The following is a 16,604-nucleotide window of genomic DNA, read 5'->3' as shown; positions in this document are numbered from 1 at the left end:
TCACTTCCAACATACATCGTTGCCTGTCTGGTATGAAAAATGCCATCTGTGGTGTATGGAAGTTCTTTCTTTAAAAGTGGCCGGCTAATTATTCTTCAGGCAGGTGTTACTAAGTCAGGTGTCAAGCATGGTATAACCTTAGAATTACCTAAAATTGCCCTATTCTCCTATGCTGCTCTTTCCCCAAAGAATAGAACAGAATATTACAGATAACTGAAACATTGGTTGATACAGGATTGAGATGACTCATGCAGCAGTATGTATTGTGGTGACGCTCAAAAACTGAAAGTTAAAGGATGTGGGCTGAATGAAGTATGTAAATTTTCCAAAACAAATATCCTTTTGATTCGCGCAAGCTGAATTTCTGTTCCTTTACATTTGCACTGCCATCTTGCAAAATGTTTAGAATCCTGATGCTCAAACAGGGAGGGAGGTGGTGGAAAGAATTTCCTTCTGAGCTTTAATAGACTGGGAGAACTGTTTGGTTGAAAAGAGAAGGGAAGATGGCTGTATTGTGTGCACCACACCTGCAAATTCTCACCTATATTCACTCTACAAAACACTTGCACTTTAAAGCTTTTTGAAGATTAATAGGACGGTTAATGGGCCAGAATCAACACATGGGGGCTGAAGGCAGGCGTTCAGCTGAGCCATGAGGCCCATCTCCCAGGATAAGCACTACTGCCACCTCTCATTTACAATAGTTATTCTGCTCCTCTAACTTCCTTACATGACATCAGCCCTCCCAACAGAAGATGAAAACTCACCACATTGAGCCAGATGTTACAACACTTCTCTCTCTCTCTCTCTCTCTCTCTCTCTCTAGCAGATGAGTGTTGCTAAGAGGTAAGGGATTACTAGTATAAATGCAAGGCTTCCTATTTCCTATATAGTTTTCAGGATGTCTTATGAATAAACAGTCCTTCTACTGTTTGTAATCGCAGCATTCGGAATGAATGACGGTGTTGGAGATTTTAAAAAAATAGGTTGAGGAAAGCACAGGAACATTTACCATTTTGACAGTTAGGCTTCACATTGTTTGCTTTGTCAGTGATGAAAGTAATCCAGCTTTCTCTCCAGCCCTGTACAGAACCCTTGACAAAATATTTACAATAGATTGATAAGACATTGAAATTAAAGAGCAGTCCTGGTAACTGCACATCTAGTGCTGTTATATTTTTGATCAGCCCTGAAATATCTGGATGACTTTGAACTACCAGTCTTCTACTATGAAGGACAGTTTTGCTTTCATAAGGACTTCCTCTTGTGTTTTCAATATCATGCTTAGCATCTGACTGACTTAGCATATTGCGATAATGAGATGTACACAAAGCACTGGCATGCAGCATTATTGAGATGATTTCCTTTTTGGCTCAGCCAGATTCCTGTTAGAAGTTATAGGGACACTTACGAGACTAACAAAAGAAGAATTACAGATCCAGTAATAGCACAAAGATAAGCCTAATGAAGCTGGCACTAGGATCTTCTGAAATTAAGAGCAGACTTTGTAAGAATACATCTGTTGAAACACACCAATGACATTACATTACACAACAAAAACAAACAAAAAAAAACTTAGAAACTCTACTTGGCCCAAGTTGTATACTTTTCAAAATCCCAGCATTTACTCATAAGAGTAAGTTCTTCATTAAATTTGCAGAAAAGAGGCTTTGTTAAACACATTTTGACTAGAAAAATAGGAAAATGAGGCTGGGAATTGCACTGAAATTGTTCTTGTGCTGTAACAGGTTTAATGGCTAACATCCATCCCATACCTCATCGCACTTTGGACTAAATGAGGATGAAGCCATGTGAGTGTCTTTGTGAATACAGTATTCGATTTTTCAACGTAGAGATTTCCGTTTGCTCTTGCAGGAGGCTATAGTCTCCTACAAGTTTGTAAGATGCATACAAACACTGTCCACTGCCTCAGAATATCAGGAAATCACTGTGGTTTAAAAAAAGGCTTGTTCACAGGATGATCCTTTAGGAGTCCTTTTGGATGAGCCTGGCAAAGTTCCAGGGGCCAAGGTAGATGGAGGTTGCTCAGAAGTTGTGAAGGCAAAAGGTGATAGTAGCATCCAGGTATTTAAATCAGCATCTAAAGAATCATGCTGGAAGGTATATGTTAATATTAACATGCAGCCTTGTGCAAACATAAACCCTACTATACATACTTTTGCCTGTCACCGCTGTGCAATTATTTCTGAGGTGAAACTTAGCAGCTGTTTAACAATTCAGAGAATGACAACAGAAGTGAATATGAATAATAACCTATCTAACCACAACTGCAATTTACTTACTTGGCACCTCTCATTACTGTAATTACACAAACTGGTTTTAATCAGGACACTAGTTTTCACTTGCTCCTCTGTTTCTTAGTTTCTCCTATCTGAAAGCAGAACAGTGTTGTGGGTCTTTTGGAAAGTGAATTGGGAAAGCCAGATCTAATTGTCGCAATGTATTTTATACCTTTTAGTAACTACAAATTGGCAGATATATGTATCACATTAACTAAGTAATGGCAAATTCCCCAAACTGGCATCAATAAAATTATGCCCGGACATTATATCTATCCTGAACACAAAGAAAGGATGACAATGTACGAAAAAAAAAATCATCAACTCAGCTCTCACACTGATCTTCTCCAAATTAGGTACAAGCATGTCCTGACTTGACATAAAACATGAGATTTCACTTTACAATTGATGCTGTGATGCTCAAGATAATAAGGGGTTCATATTTTAAGGATATTTTAGGATTTTTTATGGTTACAGAACACACAAACAGTGTTACAGAAATACCTCAAAAATGTCAACAGCAGCTTTGTTAGTTGAGTATTGTGGACTACAAAATTCATCAATTCACAAGTAACTATAGAGGGCTGTGAGGCCAGTGTATTTTTTTTTTTAATTGAAAAATGCAAAATAACATATTTTATAACTTGTACTCCTTTATTCAGATTGGCCATTCAGATTGTGCTAGATTTCGTAATCTTTTAAAAATGAACATGCATTCCCCTAGGTAGCTCATCAGTCTCTTAAAAACTAGAAAGATGATTCATGTCAGAATTATGGAATTGATTCACGGTAAACCTATTCTAAGTAGACAGAGCTGACCTTGATAGTTGCATCTGGACTCTTGCAAATCTTTTTTCAATTTTTCAGTATTTTGTCTCCTAGTATCTTGAAAAATTGCCACAAAAAACCACAAGCCCCTCGTCAACCCCCCACCATCATCCCTCCCAAAACCTACACATACAAATCTTACTATTTTGACCGGGCTTTGGCTCAGATATTAAATCAGTAAGTGTTTCGGAACAGGTAAACAATATAGCAAAGAAAATCTTACAGACATCTTGATCACAGCTGCTGTATAATTTACTCTGCAGCACTGGAAGGATTCCCTGCAACTAAATATGAGGGAATACATTCCAAACTGATGACACACAAATTTGAAGCCTATATCATTCCCTGAACATAAAAAGAGATTAGAAACATTCGTGAATATATGGAGTCCTGAAGTTTGAAACAGCAGTGAAGAAGAAAAAATAGATGTTTCGTGAGTTTTGTAGTGAATAGTCTTTTTTTCCCTAAAAGCTATGGGTATGCATAAATGAAATTTCTATTTATCCTTTCACTGTACATCCATCATATAAAAAGAGGACAAATAAGAAAAAAATCTTTCGCTTTAGTAAAGTGGGACATTTATATTATTTGTAATATGATTGGTCATACTCGGTTCAAACATTTTATTTATCAAATAACTTTTCAAATTATTTTGCTTTTCATAATATATTAAAAATTCTTTGGCATGAAATAAACTTTAGGTCTGCCAAATGGAAAATATTCAAACATTTTTAAAAAATTATACTTCAGTTTAATAGGTAGTTCCAGTGTATATGCATTATGACCATTTTTAATTACCTGATCATATACTCATTTATCTCACAACCTCTAACTGGATGTCTGCTCTAGGCTACTAATAGTCTTCAAATATTCCAGGTTTCTATGGGTATTCACTTGATTGCTTTCCTTTAGGTTTCTGGGGGTTTTTTTGGCAGCACTTTTTTGCCCTTGCAATAGGTTTTGTTTCTATTAATTAATACATTCATTATTGCGCTCATTCTATTCTGGTTTTGATTTTTCTTAAATTTAGGTTTCTGATTTTAGTGGCTTCTGATAGCTTCTAGGGATTTCTAGGGCTGGCAGCTCCAGTTAGCCGTTGCCTGTTAGAAAGCATGTTGATTAAAAAGGGCCTGCAACTTTATTCTTAATCTGATTACTGACCAAGTTGTTGACAACCTGGTCAGCAGAAATTCAGCAAATCGCTATTTAGACAAGGAGTAGGGCAGTTGGGTTGTGAAGAGCACTCAGGAGCTGTTGCAGTGTGGGATAGTGCAGCCTCAGTGCTGTGCTACAGGGCTTGGTCCACAGCACAGGACAGCGAGTTTACCGTTGGTGTATCATCAGAAGTGTTGGCCCAGATGAGGATATCCTCACGTAAGTTTGGGCTGCGGGGAGCACTCGATGCCTCTTTGTGGGGGTGTCCTCACCATGGGGCATGTGATCTTGCGGAGGAATTTAGCTATGGGAGGAAGTTAGCAACTGCATAGCTTCAGGGAGGACAAGCAAGGGACAGACGAGGTCTTCAGTGAGAACCTGCAAAGTCATGAGCCACAGCTGTGTAGTGTGAAGAAGAGGCTGCCATGGCTGAGTGGTGGATGGAAACTCCTGGGGCAGGAGGCTGGAAGGCTGCGCATTTTGGGAGCAGGTAGCAGGCTCTTTCTTCACCCACAGATCTGAACCCAGCTGGGCAGCTGGGCCACGACTAAGCACTGGCATCAGCATGGCAGGTGACAGCCGTGGAGGTTCTCTTCTGTGAGGGATGCGGGTGGCCATCTGCCCACCAGGCATGCTCTCACAGCAGACTCACTGCTTGTCAGTGGCGCAGGATAACTTATTCACTTGGTGGGGGGAAGCAATTTCAGGGGAACTGAAATTATCTGAAAATTCAGGTGAAACTAAGGAACTGCCTTTGGTTGCAGGAAAGGGAATATCAAAATGGGTTGTTTTAAACATCAGAAACAAATTTGGATCATTTTGGTTAATATTTTCAAGAGAACTGAGGGATACATAGCATGATGGTAATGACATATTGCGCTGCCACATTCCCATGCCCCATACCTAGCACAGCCATGGAAAACCTGGGCTCTGTGCTTCACTGATTCAGATTAGAGACTAAACTTACTTGTCTTCTGCCTCAGGTGACAACTCCAGTCCATAGATTAGTAGCATATACTGCATGTGGTCTTGATCCTTCTGAATTTATTCAATTTCATAAACAAATAACTTTACAGCAAGCTTCTGCTGTTCCTTTACAGCAGCTCTCTGGTCACATACATCATGTTAGCTCTTCAAACTCACTTAGGTTTTGCGTTAATTATGCCCCCACCAGATAATAATGCTCTGCCACCTTTGATTGATAACTAAGCATTTTAGTCTTTTTATTTTATTCTAAATAAAGTAATTGCACTCAGCATTTCTAACTCACTATAGTTTATTCAAAGGAGTGCTACACAGAAAAGAATCTGCCCCTCAAAATCTAGGGAGTTTGCAGCCTAGAAAGAAAAGGAACTATGTAATTTTCTTAAAGCGAATAAATTATTCCTTGTTCCTGATGAAAACCAAAAATCGATTTAAAAGCCAAATGGTACTTGAAGATTTCAAGCTTTGAAATTTCACCAAGTGATTTTTTTTGTATCAAGTACCTCTTCTGCTGTTGCTAAAGCATCTGCTTAAAAAGATTTCCAGTGTCAACTTATGACAGCTGTCCTTCTATTGAAGTTGGAAAATGTAGGTGCAGAATCCATATACTTTTCTAGGTCTGTTCTTTACATTAATATTTCAAGTGTTTTGGTTAGTCTTGCTCGAAAGGGTGATGCTTTCTGTTCTTTCATTTGAAGAAAGCCCCAAATGGTTCCTGCCCATTCACATGCAGCGAAGTGTGTTAGTATGTGCTATAACTCATGTCGTGAGATGTGTTTCATAACTTAGGATCCACCCAGTGTTGATACTCATATGCTCCTAATTCAACAACATAAAAGAGATTATTCTGGTTATAAGAAATAAACAGTTATAAACGCTGATAAATAGTGCAAAGACCTGTTAAATAGGTTATAACATGTCTGATCCAATGATCTTGATGTGAAAGGTTTCTCTCCTGAATCTCAGGTTGTATGCTGTATAATGCTTACATAACACACAGTTTACACCATTTAGCAGCTTGAATTCTGGTGTTCCTAATAAATTAAACTATAATATTTCTTTTCCAGAAGAGCAAGTGCAAGAAGTTGCATAGCACAGCATGCCAAATAAAATTTTGAAATGCCCACAACAAACGGGCAAACTGTTCTTCTGAGTTCCTTTACAGACCTTCCTTGAAAATGGAATTTATTTTTCCAGTAAATCCCATCTCCTCTCCCACCAAAAAAAAGCCCCAACAAAAGAAATCCAAGAAAAAATACATTTCCTCTCTAGGAGCAAAAGGTTAAAATTTTCCAAGAGAAAAAAGGAGATTTCCAAGAGAAGAAAATGTTGAAAAAGCCAATTATAAAAAACTTATTTTTAAGTTTCTGCCTTATTCTTCAGATTGCCTGAGTACCCAGACAACTGTTTTCTGACTCACTAGACAGCTGTGCTGTCTGCCTCAAAACTGGGCATGAGTGAGTCAGTTCTCATGGAGCTGAGCACAGCTTTGTGGCTTAAAAGCAGCTTCTTGGATCTGCTTCAAGTTGTGTAACCAGCTATCAAGGGAGATGAGTAGCCAAAGAAGACAGCTTCAAGAAAAGGCAGCAAATGACCTAATTAACAGGTCCACTAGGTGAACAGATTGGTAGATGGACACCTATTGGACTCAGCAGCTTAGGAGTCCACCCATGGACAGCTTGTGGAGCTAAGCAGCCCAGGCAGAAAGTGAACGAACAATCACTTAGACCACGTGCCTGGTTTTTGACAAATCTTTCTATGGAGTTTAAACATGAGATACTGAGACAATTTTGATACTCTGAAATCCCCAAGCTTTCCTCAGCATGGTATAGCCTTGACCACTGTGCACTCCTGATCAACTTTTCTATTATGAATGTCCCTCTTGACTTAGGTCCAGAACAATTTAAGCCAATTTTAGCTTTTTGTTTTGTTCGGCTAATTTTTCTGCTGATGGAGCATGTTAAAAGAGTTCAGCACTAGCTCTAATGACCATCAGGACTTGCACAAGGAAAGTGAGAGTGCACAATGTGAAGCTGGGAGTGGGGGACGAATAGCTTTAGGCTCTCTTGGGAACGTCTTAACATTAGAGCACTGTTCAAGAAGGCCAACATGCAAACATATTAGAGGGTTTTCTACTAGTGATTGGCTCCCAAAAATCAGTCAGAGCTTCAGGTTGAACCTTTCTGCCTGTCTTCCTTGCAATCAGCATACCAACCACACCAAAAGGATTTTCTATCTATCTCCAACATTGTTGGGAACTAAAACAAAATAATGTTGAAATACAGAGAACTGAGATTTGCAGGCTGATGACTAATAAAAATACAAAGCAGGAATACCAACTCCCTGGATGCTCACTGGGTCCTAATAGTGCGGGTCATTATCTTTAGACCCTCAGTTTCACAACTTTCTCAGAGCTGGCTTCCTGGGTTGCAGTAAGGTCTACAAAGCTCCTCTGGTCTCCAGGAGAACCCTGCTCTTGCAGCTCTGAGGCACAGCTGTTTATCTGCTCCTTGCTCTTTATAGGGGCTTCCACAACTCTCATTACATCCTCTCTGTCTGCTACACCTCCTGGACTATCCCTTCCTGGCTTCCTTGCAGCCCAGTGGTCCCTCATGGCTCCCACAGAGAGCACGACCTTCCTCTCCTTCCAGAAGAAGTCCCCTGTGGGGTCCTCTGTGACAGCAGCTAGAATGGGGTATCAGGAAGCCTTTCACTTTGCTGTCCAGCCAAAGCCTGCCCACAAAACACTGTATACAGCATATGTAGTTATGTGAACTGGCAAATAACAGAAAAGGCTTCCATCTTGCTAGAGAAGGACCTTCCAAAAAAAAAAAAAAAAGAAAAAAATTACAGTGAAAACAGCAGTAACTGAAGTGGTGATGTAAAGGAAGCATCAGATGTTTGGATGTAGTTGCATGCTGACATATGATAGCCTGCTGAAGCTATATTTTTGGCAAATAAATTGAAGGCGGTGGCTCCATGAGCTGTTCAGCTGATCTAATAACTTGCTGCTGCTGAAATGAAGAAGTCCCACTTCTGCCTCGTTTTCCCATCCCTTGTTTGCAGCTCTGTGGCCCTGCACTCTGCCTCCTGTTATGCCAGCTCCGGCACTCACTGGACCCTCTCAAGAGCCACTTAAATCATTAAAGCAGTAGAAACATATAAAACTATATCTCTTTCATGGCTTCATTTCTTGCCATGTGAGTTTGCAGGGTGAATCTACCCATGGAGGAATCCAGTTAGACTTAGTGCTGGAGCAAGGTAAATAGCAGAACCCTTACTAGGGTAGCCCCAGGAAAAAGGACTGTGTGGCCCTCCTATTTCGATGCAGAAAACCACCAGCTGGCTCAGCTGACTGGGGAACCAGGGTCTAATGTGCAAATGACTCCCAAAGTTATTACACTAGAGGATAGAGGAAGAAAGATGAAGAATTTTATGAACAGTGAGGAAAAAAAATTATTTTCTGTACGAGAGAAAGGTGAAAGATGTCAGGCATCTCACCATGTTACAAAGTAACCTGCTAAGGCATCACGAATAGATGTTACACAAAGAAACATAGAAGATAAGTTCCAAGACCAGTATGTGCATTTATCCCAGTAAGTTACCCTGACAGACCACCTGAAGGATCTATTATTTTCTTTGGATGCCTTGGCAACCTTTGAATAAAATGGTTTTGCTAAAAAATCACATTGAATTGAACAAACAGCGCAGAATGGTCATAACTGAGCAGTATTCTATGGTTAGCAGTCCTGTGCAGAAGAAATGGAGGTAAGTGCTAATGGAAGTTAGTAGTGCAAGGCTGACTGCATGGCCTAATGTTGATTAATATGCAACACATTCCTTGTTTTCAGGTTTCTGAAATAGTGTTATGTTGTTATTAAGGATCATGTGTTAATATATATAGCCTATGAAAGAATAATAAATACTTGAATTATTTAAAAAGCAGGTACTGTATGATACCAAATATTCATAATACCAAATATTGTACCAAATGCTTCATAATACCAGATTTGTAGTGACATTGGTGTGTTTAGCATTCCCCTAATGAAATCCATCTCCAAGCTTGAATATACATACTGAATATGTGGAGTAGTGGTAGAAGAAGATTCTGTGACCTCTGCTCACCACAATCTACCTATTCAAAGTGTTTCTGTATTCAAGGATATCACTACATAATTAGAGTAGACTAACCCAAGCTTAGTTCTGGATATAATTCAGTTGGCAGTGAACAGTTGCCAAAGCAGACTATACTGCCCATCCCATTCTCAACCTGCCCTAATTCCCTTTATGAGTTTATTATTTAGTGCTGGCTTAGTGCTCGGAAGAGACCCAAACAGGAAGCGTCTGGGCGTTCTCTGTTCATGAAGTGGGTGGGATGGAGCTCTTTAGAGAAAACAAAATATGATCCGCCTACAGATCATGTTAGGCCAGCTCCCCAATTTCCTCTAAGTAGAACAGAGGCTTTTGTTGCCTTAGTTACTGGAACGATCTACTAGTCAACAGCAGAATCCCAGTCTCCAGACAGAACATCTTTCTGCGTTTCTGATGGCAGCATAGGATGGGAAATATCCACTTTTCTATTTTTACTGTAAAAAAAAAAAGTGTTATTTACAACTCACTCTTGCAAAAAAAAAAAAAAAAGATTATACGCAAGGTCACCGACTGGAGTGAGCATTGTCTGGTAGAGGGTTAGAGTTTCCACTGAAGCAACATTCATGGATGTTTTATTTTCCATTCCTTTCTTAAAAAAGAAAAGAAAGAGCACTGGAAATTGCATGCTAAGTTTGAAAAACTGAGTAGAGAACATCCAGCTATATTCATATAGATAGAGATTATTGATGCCTGCCTAAAAGTCACAGTAGCATCAGCTAGAATTAAAATTGCTCTCCCTCTCACCAGAAGTATAGCTATTGTAGTGCTATCATCTATTTTTCCTCAAATACAGAAGCTGGAAAACACCACCCACCTCCTTCCCCTGTAAGCCAGTATCAAGTCCAAATTCTTTTAGATTTGAAAACAAGAATTTCAGACTGGTGATACTTGGTTGATAACTTACACTGAAAGGGGATCTGAAATATTACAAGTATATAGAGTCCCAGAAGAGTGAGCTTGATTCTCTTCTTTCCCTGAACTGTATATTACAAGGTAACGGTCCCATGATAACTGAAATGTACCTAACTTTGTGCCGCCATGTGATCCCTTGCTCTGCTGATTGTTCTTCTGATGCCAGAGTGACGCCCAGATCCTGTTCATTGATAACTGTATGACTATTTGTGGGATTAAATCTTGGTCAGCTTAGCTCCGCGAGCTGATAGCGGAGCCGGACGAACACCAGCCCCCCAGCAGCGAAGGGTTCAGGCTTGCCTGGCAGGGTGGCTTGACCGAGCAGCTCCGAGACACTGTGATGCCAGGGAGCCGGAATGCAGGAGTAACGCCATCGAAAGACTTAGCCTAACCTAAGCATGAAAAGCAAGGCTTTTATTTTTTTTTAAAAAAAGTCTTTGCCTGTGAGGACTTTTGATGTCTACGGAGATCTAGCTAGAATGCTGCAGTTTTGTGTGCTTTTTGGTGAATTTGAAATTTACATTTAGATTCAGATTTTAGAACTTTATAGCTAGAAGTCTATGAGAATCTAAAATTACTGTAAATCAACATCAGATTTGAGGGGGACACTGGGACGTAATTTTAGAACATTTTAGTACATTTCTTAAATCATTTTTATCTATATCGTTAACACTAGCATAAGGTATGCATATTAAGAGAATGCCAAAATCAAGTTTATATTTCAACATGAGTGCCATTTAAAAAAAATTGTACTTTGCTCAGCTTAACATTATAAAATATCTTTATTTGTATTTCCAGTAAATTTCTGATATTCATGCACCATTGCAGTTACACTATTCAAACTGCAGAATACTGTTTGTCTAGAAAAAGACCAGCTACCTGTTGTTTAACTTTCAATATTTTAATGCAAAAATCACACACGTACATTAGTTTAATTATTTTAATAGCAATTTCTATATACTTTTTCTAAGCAAAAGTTTTAGCTCAAGTTACCTGTCATAGCTCCTTTCAGAAAATAAGGGTTGACTCCAGGTAGTAAGCTTTTTTAATCTAATAACTGGCAGAATTTAAAGAGTGGCCAGTTCCTTTACAGCAGGATTTACAGTCCATTTCTTCTGCAAAGACTCTAGGTGGAACTGAAAGTTTCTCAAATGAAGGGTTTGTTGGGACGTTGTGTTATTTTATTTCTGGCTAATCTATTTTATCACAAAGCTTTATTATTTTTACTAATGTCAAACATATCAAGTGTGATTGACAAACATTTGACAGGGAAACGCCCGCTTCTGAGCTTCAGACCTAAGGCCTGAGTGTACAAAACGTGTCCTTATTCCCACTGCGTTTTCTGTAAGCAACTAGCATACGCTTATTTTCACTGTTTCTTTATATTTGCCTGGTTTTCAGTCCTTTCTAAATGACAGCATAATAAGTGGCCTCTGCAGTCCTCCTTCAGTATTGTCTTGTTAGCCTCAGCTATATAAAATTAAGCTGTGATAAGGCTTTTCTGAAAGTTTGAAACAAACCAGCGAAAACTTAAAACGTGGAAAGCGCTTGACTGACCAGTAGAGCCGAACTAAGGAGCCCGCAAGCAAACCAGCTCTCGGTCTTCAAAATTAAACATCAACGCCTTGATTTAAAAGCAGTATGCACTGTAGGCCAGCCTCAAAACCCGAACGGTATTTTGTGCGGCAGCACTGTCTAAAGCTGAAAAGGAAAAGGGTCGCTTGAGCCCTGCCAGCAGCTCGGGGTTTCCGAGGGCAGAAGGGGGACCTCGGGCACGCAGCGCTGCCGGCCCCGGGGGGCTGCCGCTGACTCCCCGGCGAGCGCCGCGCACAGAGCAGCGCTGCACGCGAAACCCCGCGTGTCTCAAAAGCAGGGATGAAGACCCAAACCGCGCGTGCCCGGCGCTGCCCCGGCCATCGGGCCGCCCGCACCTGCCGCCGCGGGGGCGCGCGCAGCCGGGCGGCGCGCTCCGCTCTGCCCTCCGCCCTGCGCGCCGCGGGGCCATGGCGAGCGCGCTGCAGCTCCGCGCTCTGCTCTACGCGGTGCTGCCGCGCGAGAGCTCCTTCCGCACGCTGGAGGAGGTGCCCGACTACGTGGAGAAGGTGAGAGCCGCCCGCCGCCTCCGCGCCCTTCCCTGTCCCCCTGCGCCGAGCTGCCTCGCCGCCAAAGCCGCACGCGGCCCTTGGAAGCAACCTCCGCAGAAGGGGACCTAAAATAAGATAACGCACCCAGTCTCTCTCTGCCCAGTGCAGGAGGCAAGCCTGCGCTCCCCATTTAAAGCTGCCTTTGCAACCGTGCGCTTTATTTTATTTATTTATTTGTTTTAATGCTTTCTCCTGATAACGATAACTGGAGTTTTCAGACAAGCTCCACAAATAACTGAGCACTGATGCTAAAACTCTTCAAACTAGCAGTGATGCTGGATGTAATGACAGCAAACTGAACTGAGTAATGCGAAAGCATAATGCTGTTTTATGCTGGTCAGGTCAAATTTCTACATTATGGCTCATAAAGCATGCAAAAAGTTTCTTTAAAAAAAAAAAAAGTTTAAGAGAGGGCAAACTAATACGGGTGGTGGGGCAATGCAATCTCCCAGAGCTCAAAGGCAAAGAGTACAGAGGTCAAGCATGAGAAATCATTTGACTGCAGCCTGTCAGCAGGCAGCAACGCATCCCTCCCTCCTTCCCTCTCGGCCAGCTTATGCAGGTCCATGGCGGCGCCTCTGCTCCTTTCTCTGCTACCTATCGCACGTATCCTGGCTCCCAGCACTTGCTTCACCTGGAACCAATACAAATTTTGCAGGGGGACCACAGATAAGCACTATCTTACCCTTGTAAAAGATAGATTCAGTCCAGTTCCTGCTCAGATCTGCACTTCTGTTTGCAGGTCCCGGTAGCTCTGACTAGCTCCTCTGCCAGGTAAACTCTGACTTGCTGTGCAAGCGGCTGCTATCAGGTTGTGACAGGGGTGTCGTAAGTGGATCGGGCAGAGAAGTACAGCACAGTCAGCAGCTTTCCAGGGACTACAGTGCACAGCAGCCCATCAGTGACGGCTCTTATCGACAGACATTGCCCTTCTGGATAGGGTAAGCAGATAGCTGCTGCAAACTGAACCTCTCTGCACGGTGGCTATCAATGGGCTGTTTTCCTTCCTGGTGCTTAAGGAAATTTGTCTAGGGAGGACAATTTGGCCTAGTCAGGTGATCTCGCTCCCTCTCTGTCTATCTAAATGCCTTTTACTGTACCCACATTCCCAACTATCATTCACTTTGCCAGCAGTTTTCCTTTATCCCAGGACTTTCTTCTCCCATGTAGACCTGTACAAATGTTTAGCTCAGACCTTGGCCACATCTGGGATTTCTGCTGCTGGGCACAGAGACTGGATTCACAGCCGCGGAAGTCTGGTGAAGGATTCTTGGTCCTACTTCTTTGTAGTATCGTAGTGCCCACAGGCTTCTGCTGCTGAAGAGATCCATTGTGATAAGCTTGTAAGGGAATATGTAGCTATTAAAAAAGCTACAATGAAAAATATTTCCCAGTGTGGTTATACTTTCCCATAACTGCTGTCTTGGTTTAATTGTGCCAGAAAACCTTCCTAGTGGAGTTGTTGCCAGAACAGTTATTTGCTGCTTAGTTAGGCTGTTTGTGTAAAAATCTTTTAGTGGTAAAAACGTGATAACTCTATAGCTTTGGTCTGAATTTAGGAAATGTTTACACCTCTTGTTCCAGCTGTACCTTTATGGGCAGAAGTTACTATCTTCAGTCCATCTCCAGCTGTTTGTCACTGCTGCTTGTTTGACTCACTCGTCTGTCAGCCTCATCTGGATGTTCAGAGAACAGTTGTGAGAGCAGCAGATCCAGCAAATTCAGCACTGCTAGATAAGGATTAACAGAGATTAATAGTGGTATGATGAGCAGTTGAAGGAGGGCTTGGAGTAGTAACTGCTTCTGTTGACACAGCTACAAAATAGAGTGGCTGTCCGAGATCAGCCTGATGTAAGAGGAAAGTTTATAGTGTAGAGCTGCTGGTAATAAATTACAGGCCTTGGCTCATATAATTCACTGTCTAAAAGACAGTATTGATGACACAGGGGTGAAATAAGCTACTAATTAAATTAGTAGTTTCTAAGCATTCTTCTCCTGAGCTACCACATAGAAGTGGAATTGGGTCAAGGATTGCTCCAGTGTCTCCAAGGCCTATTACATCTGTCAGACGGATGAAGCTGTATTTGGCACAGTATATCCCATGTCTACAGCTGCAGGGAGAAGCACCTTCAAACATTGCGTAGGTGACAGCACCTCCTAATTCACTCAGATATTCAAATAGTCCTGTTGAAAATATGGGCTGATTGGCTACCAGTGACTAGCAGCAAAGTTCTGCAGCAGTACCCAGGGAAAAATCAGCCCTCCAGCTGGTCTTCAGAACCCTGGGGAGAGAAGTTCAAATCCGGGACCGTAATCAGGGAATTTATTTTCATGTGAACTTTTGACATGTATAATTTGACAGCCATCATTTCCCTTAATTTTAGATATAGAAAAGAAAGTGCAAGTCAATTGTCTTTCTCCAAGGCAGCACATCCTGACTGTTGCAATGTATCATGATGCTTACTTTGTCCTTCCATGAGCATGCTCTTTGCCATGAGTATAAGAAGTTTATGCTTCACATTTTGAGTTTCTTGAATTCTCTCTTATTCTATGTATATTTGCCTGCCACATATAGTTTTCACAAACAGTGATAACTTTGCTCCTTGCTATATTCTGGAATTACCACCTAGGCTGTGTAAAGACCTTTCTGTAGTCAGACTCAGGAGTAGACAGCACTGTTAATCTCAACTATTCATAATCCTTCTGTTGAAAGACCCAATATGAAAACATTAATTTAATAATCACTGTTTTTCTTTTCTATTTACTTTTTACTTTTTAGAGTCCACAGATTCAAGTTCACATTTACACTCAGTTCACATTTTTAGTCTTCACTCCTGAATAATGAGACACAGAATGTTTTTATTTTGTTTTGCATGAAAGTTGAGATTCTTATGTTATAAGGACCTGGGACTTTAAGAAAACAGAAACTATTTCAAGACTTGCCATAAAATCATGAATTTATGCTGAGTTTCAACCTGGAGTATAATTTTTTGCAACTGTATAAAGTAGAGGGTAGGCTTTAAATGGTCCTTTGCATTCTGTAAGAATTGATTGCTTGTGCATAAGGGAAGCCTGCCCATTCAGTGTTCAGAGTAAGACTTTCAAGTTACAGATCAGTAGTTCAAATAAACCGCAAAAGCTAATCCAGATCCCCCTTCAGTGTTTCTGGTGACGGGTGAAGGGAAAGAGATTGAAAGCAGAGAGAGAGTGAAACGTTTATAGATCAGAAGATATGGAAAGAGGTCAGCTTCTGTCCCTGGCTTGTGGGGCCAACAGTGGCTATTTCTTAACTCTGTGTTTTCTCCCACTTGGTTTGCAGGGACACTCCTTGAAAAGTTTTGCAGAGCTACCTATCTCCTCAGGTTTCGTAAATGGCTAACGTTACTTTGTTAGAAAAACGTAATGGTTAGTCTACTGAAGACTATTGCCTGTCTAGCTGACTGTGTCCTTTTCCCCTGTGTTATCTGCATTATCTTTCCGCTGTCATACATTTCATGCTTAGACTGTAAGCTGTTTGGGACAAGGAGTGCCTTTTCCTTCTGTTTGTACAGCATTTAACATAGAGGGATCCTGATGCATGACTATAGCTCTTAGGTGTTATGGTCATACAAATTATACATACTAGAGCTGACATAGTTGATCTCTTTGATCTACTTTGGACACAGCATTATGTGAGTGTGTGGGAGAGAGGCAGTATTTCTTAGATACTAAGAAGTTTGTCACAAATCATTCCTTTCGTGAGCTCCTTAACAGGCAGGAGGTTGAGACTATCTGAGTGCTTCTCTGCCCTCCTTGTTGTAACACTCCCTATCTGTGAGTCAAAACGCATTGTCAAATGCTTTGGCTGCCTCACAACTTCACAGCGGGAAGAAAATACTAAATGCAGTCAATGGGAAGGAAGCTGTGTTAGTATGTGTTGGTATTAAAGTCAAATGTGTTTAACCATTTCAGATGTTCTATTTCCTATTCACTACTTTTGTTTTCTAAGTAAAGGATCCCAGCTAGTCTTCTGCCCTGAGCCCATGCAATTTGCAGTGAAGCTTCTGCTGCTCCGTAACTTCAAACTGCCTGTACCCTGTGCTAGACATGTCTCCTAATATTGAGATAGTTGCTTCTTAGCAGGCTTTAC

General features: G+C 41.1%; 1 protein-coding gene and 1 long non-coding RNA gene across 11 annotated transcripts in view; one reads left to right on the top strand and one right to left on the bottom strand.

The window, feature by feature from the left end:
- Positions 1-13,360, bottom strand: part of LOC104147893 (uncharacterized) — a 58,123-nt gene extending 44,763 nt beyond the window's left edge. The window contains exon 1 of the long non-coding RNA XR_694984.2: positions 13,161-13,360. This is a non-coding gene — a long non-coding RNA (uncharacterized lncRNA). The remainder of the gene's footprint in view (positions 1-13,160) is intronic.
- The window catches only part of AGMO (alkylglycerol monooxygenase), a 318,841-nt gene continuing 314,474 nt past the window's right edge, over positions 12,238-16,604 (top strand). For 9 of the 10 annotated variants that reach the window (XR_011139628.1, XR_011139627.1, XM_068935009.1 and 6 more), the window contains exon 1: positions 12,238-12,433. Coding sequence is in view for 7 of the 10 variants with exons in the window: in XM_068935009.1 (XP_068791110.1) it covers positions 12,335-12,433 (99 nt within the window). In the remaining 3 variants the exon portion in view is untranslated. The remainder of the gene's footprint in view (positions 12,434-16,604) is intronic. The other variant, XM_068935012.1, reaches the window with a different exon arrangement.

Source organism: Struthio camelus, chromosome 2, assembly GCF_040807025.1.
Source record: "Struthio camelus isolate bStrCam1 chromosome 2, bStrCam1.hap1, whole genome shotgun sequence".
NCBI classification, from domain to species: domain Eukaryota; kingdom Metazoa; phylum Chordata; class Aves; order Struthioniformes; family Struthionidae; genus Struthio; species Struthio camelus.
This window is presented reverse-complemented; position numbering and strand designations above follow the sequence as displayed.